The 6415-nt window shown below is 42.6% G+C and overlaps 1 protein-coding gene across 1 annotated transcript in view; it reads right to left on the reverse strand.

Moving 5' to 3' along the window:
- slc12a2 (solute carrier family 12 member 2) overlaps positions 1 to 6415 on the reverse strand; it is a 65051-nt gene that overhangs the window by 20412 nt on the left and 38224 nt on the right. The window contains exons 7-13 of the mRNA XM_036528959.1: positions 5727 to 5835; positions 5228 to 5352; positions 4979 to 5063; positions 4281 to 4426; positions 1897 to 2004; positions 1610 to 1733; positions 1268 to 1369 (exon numbers count right to left, since the gene is read on the reverse strand). Coding sequence (XP_036384852.1) covers positions 1268 to 1369; positions 1610 to 1733; positions 1897 to 2004; positions 4281 to 4426; positions 4979 to 5063; positions 5228 to 5352; positions 5727 to 5835 — 799 coding nt within the window. The remainder of the gene's footprint in view (positions 1 to 1267; positions 1370 to 1609; positions 1734 to 1896; positions 2005 to 4280; positions 4427 to 4978; positions 5064 to 5227; positions 5353 to 5726; positions 5836 to 6415) is intronic.

The following is a 6415-nucleotide window of genomic DNA, read 5'->3' on the forward strand; positions in this document are numbered from 1 at the left end:
TTGCACCACAGCAACTTGGATTCCATTGTAAATAACCAGCCTAAATTCAGAATGGGAGGGTGGCCAACTATGTCTTCAGCAGCAGGCATTTACATATTATATTTCCTTTACCACATTGTTTTCTTTAGAAGACCGTCAAACTGCCCAGTTCAACATTTTACATACAGATTGATACAATTACAGCCACTTACTTGCCCAACAGGGCTCCACCCCTATTTTAAAATCAGCCTCATTTTGGTTACAAGCCTAATTCTGTGACCACTTTAAAACTCAATATGTTCAATGTTCAATCATAACATACAGTAACACTGGGGGAAATTTAATTTGATAGCCCTTGTGTTAGAAATGTACCCTTTAACTACATGTAATCATAAGGGTTGTGTGTACAATGTCACAATTATATGTAAAATATGTACCTGGTGTTCTTGTACAGCTTTGGTATTGAGGGAGAAACATAGACTCTTTATAGAAATACTGGCAAAAACTGGTAAACAACAACACACAAATGTCTGTCATTGCAACACTTCATAATGAAAAAGTTTAAAGGACTTCAGTGACAAATCTGATGCACTGAGACATTCAGGTTTCATAAAAGAAAATTCCAACCGTTAACTGAAAAAAAAAAAAAACAAAAGAATTCCAAACCAGATTTTTCGGTTAAAGCTTTGAAATCTTTTTCAAAATGACTGAAAACATATTGACAACAGCAACTCTGCAAGAGTCCAATTACTCCTAATCAGCTCCAAAATGAGATGATCGATGTCAACCATAATTAAACCCCACATCCTTCTTCCTTGACTGACAGTAAACAGCCTTTCAACAGATACAAAACAACCGCTGTACTCTCACCAGCACCCAGGATGCGTATAATAAAAGTCACAACATTGAAATTAACTGCAAAATATTGACACAGAAATTATGAACTTAATATTTACATATATTTCCACTGACAGAAATGTTTTGACCTGCAGATAATTACACATGCCAGGACAAGAAATGCAAAATAGCAAATAATATTGTGTATCACAGACACGGAATAAGATTCCTTTCTGTGGAGTCCAATGCTTAGCCAAAACATGTCTTCAGGAATGTGGATGGTAAGAAGATAAAGAGTATTGTCACGGATTGTTTGTCAACACTGCTTTCCTGCAAGTTTCCCTTCCCAAAATCCCCTGCTTCAAGAATTAACGATGTCTTTCCCACCCGCCATGGATGGCGTGGAAGGGAGGGAAGAGGGAGGGAAGTCGTGGCTGCAGTTGGGTCTTACCTGGGGAGTTAGCCAGGGAGGCGTGGAACACAGAGAAGTTGATTAAGGCATAAGAGGCGAGGAAGAAGTTTGAGATGATGGGAGCGATGATGTTCAGCTCGGCTGGAAAAAAAAAAAAACAAAACCAAGAAGACGGCAGTTAGAGCCATATGGGGTCGGGAAGGGAAGTCAGAGTCAGAACAAAAAAAAAAATCAGCTGGGAAGTGGGAAATGAACAAAAGTACTTTTTACAGCTTTTTTATTGTTTTCAAACAGTTTCACAGAAGGGGGTCTCTACAAAAATAAAGGATAACATTTTTTTGGGGAAAAAAAAAAAACAGAATTAACTAAATGTGAGCCTACCGATGAGAATGAAGGCCAGGCCGATGCAGAACGTCAGGATGTACCCACGCAGAGGCTCATTGTTCTTGCCGTAGCCCTTGGCGAACATGCTCAGGCCAGGGTAGATGTTGTCTTTGCATAAAGCCTGTGGGGATGGAGGGGAAGGGAGGGGGTTGGAGGAGCAGAGCGAGGGCAGCCCACAAAAATGACTTCTCACACAAGCAATCAAGGAAAAAGAATAACAATCGAGAGAACGCAAAACTGACGGGAAGTCTGCAAGTGCAAAATCATCAAAGGAAGTCCCTCACCTGGAAGACTTTGGGGGCGCTGACCAGCGAGGCCAGGGCGGAGGACAGGGTGGCGGAGAAGATCCCGGCAGTGATGAGGGGACTGAAGCCAGACACCACACTCATAACCTGTGGAATGAGCAAAGATCCTCTCTCATCCTTCATCTCTCATCCTTGGGATAAAGCTTTCTGTTACCAATGAAACACTGTGCTGAGTGTCTGTTTGGAAGCATTCCACAGAACTGCACTTAACGTGTGCCTGAAATTCAAAAACTGTAGCAGCGTTCTTTAAAAAAATGCGCATGTGCATTAACATTGTAAAATCCACATGTCACTGAAATGGCGTTATTAAAATATCATGAAACAGAGATGAGCAAGTGCTTTCTGAGTCAGAAGTAGACTTATGGTATGCTGAGGACATATGCATAACACATCCTCTAAGGTTAACAACATGGAGAGGCATTTTTGTGTGTATATATAGATAGACACACACATCCATAATGCATAGATATATGTATACATGTAGGTATGTACATATAAACAACTTTTAAAAGAAACGTAATATATACTTCATATACAGGGCTCTTGCCATGGAGCTGAAATTGACTGCAGTATGAAAAACTATGCAGGTAGGTAATTATGTGCCCTTCCCCCAACCCCTCACTATTGGTAATATTGCACATAGGAATTTATTTTTAGGCGTGAAATTTGATAAGAACACGACTGCTTACGCAAGCACTGCAGCTGTGCATCTTGAGAAGAAATGGAGTGTAGCATGTGCTTCACCCTGAGCACATAAATTCACAAACTTCATCCCTGTTCGGCCAGAAATCATGGCTTGACCGGATGCAACGTGCCACTCAATATACGCACAGACTAAGATCAATACACCGGTCATGTATCACTCAATATCGCCTCCAGCCACGTTCACGTTCAGTTTTTGGTGGCAGAAGTGGGATTTGCTGTGCGAGGCAAAAATGTCGGGGAGATTAATGGCGAACCTCTTAGGGGCTGCATACCTGATTGGCAGGCCACACAGCAGGGCAGCCGCTTACTGCTAATCAACTTTAAATATTTTCATTCCTCGAGTTTTATTCTGCTGGAGGGGAAACTAGAAATTGGGCTGTGATACAGCCGCCGCTCAGAGGAAAGCCAAGCCAGATTACAAGGAAGCAGACAGAAAACATAAACGGAGTATACGCCGAGTACAGCGTGCATGATACCGCGCGGTCTGTAAACTACTGTAAACAACGTGGTGCTAGGCCCATTCCACATAACGTAGGAGATCACCCCTACAGCTCCTCACCGGCCTGGGCTATGAGACAGGCGCCGAGGTTTTTCAGATTCCGCCGGTATCCTTGTGCATCTCAAATTTGATACCAGTGTCAGGGGAGTGGGGGGGTGGGGGGGTGGGTGGGGGTGGGGTTGGAGAGATGCAGCACAGCTGTGAATGCTCGCTTTCAGCTCCTGACCGGACCAGGCCTTGTGACTCGTATCATGTCAGAGAGCTCTCTCATGACGTTGCATCCCCTCCAAAGAATGGGAAATGGGGGGGGGGTGTGTGTAGAGCAGCTCACATCATCGCTGATCTACACTCGTGCCGCTGTCGTGACAACACTGCAATTACATCACAGTCTCGACATTTTTTGGCAAAACAAACTGTTGTGGAGATGCCTTATTTGTTTGTTTACATGTTTTTCTGGATCGATTCTCAATTCTCTGGTTTTAATTGAACCTCAAAGATAATCATGAGTGTACTTCCAGTTCGCTTTTATAAAAAGATGTTGTGCGGTCTGGTGTTTTGTAAAAGCAAGTATATTGCAAAATCTTCAAAAGCACCAAAAAAATCTTCAAAAACACTGCATTAATCAAAAAGTAGGTCACTTACTCCCTCTGTGTGTTTCTCATCTGTGAATGCCAGGTAGATTTTTCATCTAAATCTTTTACACAAACAAATCTGGAGTTTAGGCTCTAACCCAAGTAGTATTTAAGATATTCTGGAGACAAATTTAACTCAGATTTTGGTTGTCGTTATTTTTTTTACCGCATTTACAACCGCCTTATCTCAAGAACACAGTGTTCTTTGTGGCAACTAACATGAAGACATAGATGTCCTATAAATATAGCAAAATATAAATCAAATTATAATCAAGTGACACCCTCCAAAACTAAAACTACACACAGGCATATTGAACCTTTGAGTCAAACCTCCACCAGTGCTTGAGGCATTGGCCAATATGACTTGGAATGACCTTTCATCACATTCATTCCTCAGTGTAGTGCTTCCATTACATTATATTATTTACTTATTAGATGCTCTTACTGATATTTTACATATCATCCATTTATACAGCTCGATATTTACTAAAATGGGTGCCCCCCCCCACTCACATTCCCTTCTGTACCTGGAAGTCATTCTGGAGCCCATAATCACATTTTGTGCTATTGCAGGAGGAGAAGTCATAGCCGAATTTGCAGGCCACACCAGTGCAATGCATCTGGCTACTGACTGTGGTGTTGGCTCCGGTGGCATCGCGCACGATGCAAGACCCTGTGAGAAGGAGGGGAAAAAAAATGAAAAGCACAAGACGTTTCACATATCCCTATATACTCCTCATAATTCCTGTCAGAACTGTTCCATCGTATGAAACAATATAGAAACCGTTACCAAGCAGACACTGAGCTTTTTAAAAATGCACAAAATGTAGGTGATATTGTTCAACAGAAAATTGCCATTTAGACACATACTCCTCAGATACTGTGAGACATACTTCATAAGTGCTCTATGCAGTCTTACTGTGATGCACTTTAGCCTTAATTCCATATCACAAAATGTTCCATTTCATAAAAAACTACAATTTAGGGTGTGTTGCATCTAGAATTTGAAAGGAACGGCAACACCAATTAATATTATCTGTGTTTTATAAATCTGTTTCTAAAATCCGTTAGGCTTAAACACCTATATAAAAAACCCCAAGTCTATGATACACAGAACATGTATTTGGGTTGGAAAGGGTCATTTATGTCAAAGCCAGGCTGCCGCATGGTTCTTAAAGAAAGGAGACTGCACCAAGAGTTCTTGAGATCTGGAGCCAAAACCCACCTGCAGAAATGGCCACACCCAGGTAAACAATTCCAGTGATCAATATGGCCAACAGAGTCCCCTTTGGAATGGCCATTTGTGGGTCCTGTGGACACAGAGCACAGGCGCTCAATCATACAACCATGTTCCTAGATCAGTTAACACACTCCTGATCCTAACCCCAGCCATTATGTGTTCAAGGGGGGCACTGATCCACAATCAGTGCACCATGGAGCAGGTCCCAGGGGGAGCGTCTACACCAGTCCTCACCGCCAGGTCTCCCGAGATGTTGGCACCGGCTAGGATGCCCGTTGCCGCCGGGAAGAAGATGGCAAAGACGGAGAAAAAGGTCTCGCCTCGGAAGTCTGGACCCATGTTCGCCATCATGATTTCGCCTGGAGGAGAGGGGGGCACAGAGAAACCCGTGATAAGCGCGAATCTGGCAACGCGGAGAGAATAAAACCCATCAGTCCGAGGGTCAGAGAGGCAGTGAACCAAATATTAAATTTAACTGGATTAGCCTTGTGATTTCAGCAAAATGTAGCAGCTCTGCATTCCAGTTTCCATCTGAGATGGGAAAAGGGTCATCCACTCCCCAATGCTAAACACCTCTGATTACCGACGCAGACTACAAAAAAAATCTGTGAATATTGGCCGATTCATTCATGAGGGTGTGAAGTGAATCACAGATAAGGTGTCTATCATTCTAGAATTACAAATGCACTCAGAAAAAGTGTAAAATGCTTCTAAGCAAAGGGTTGGAACTAACCTTTATAGCCAAAGAAGCCTCTGGATTCCTTAGACTCCATGGGGATGAATGTCCCAATGAAATAGTTGATGATGGCCATGATCAAAATGATCAACAGGAAGATCTGGGCCTGTAAGAGAAGGAAAGATGTGGTTTCAAAGCAAAACATGCAGGGAACTCTGCAAATCTAAATCATTCAAACATACACTGGTGCCAATGCCTACAAAAATACTCTGAGTACATGCAACTCTCAGATCTAAGATCAGCTAGCCCAACACCTACACTAACCATAAGAATTCTGATTCTGATTATAGATCAGTTCCTAAAGGCATAAATTAACTGCCAACACCCACAAAAGCCACCAATAAATGCTGACTGATACATTCATTTCTGGGTACCTCCATTATGGTATATTTTTAGATAGTATCAACATTGTAACAATTAAACCTCCACAGCAGTAGGGACCTGAGACCTCCCGAGAAGACCAGGTTACTGTTGAAAGAAGTGTTGGTAGGTCAACAGGGGGCAGTCTCCCCACTGGCCCACTGCAGTGTCAAAGTAGGCTTTTGGATTTAATGTTAAGCCAAAGTCCTGACTCACTGTTGACATTAAAGACCCCATGGTGCTTGTTAGCACAGCCGGGGTGTTAACCCCCGTGTCCTGGTCTAATTCTCAAATGATCTCTCACTACTTAGTCACTCAGTCATCCC

The sequence above is a fragment of the Megalops cyprinoides genome, chromosome 5, assembly GCF_013368585.1.
Source record: "Megalops cyprinoides isolate fMegCyp1 chromosome 5, fMegCyp1.pri, whole genome shotgun sequence".
In the NCBI taxonomy this organism is placed as follows: domain Eukaryota; kingdom Metazoa; phylum Chordata; class Actinopteri; order Elopiformes; family Megalopidae; genus Megalops; species Megalops cyprinoides.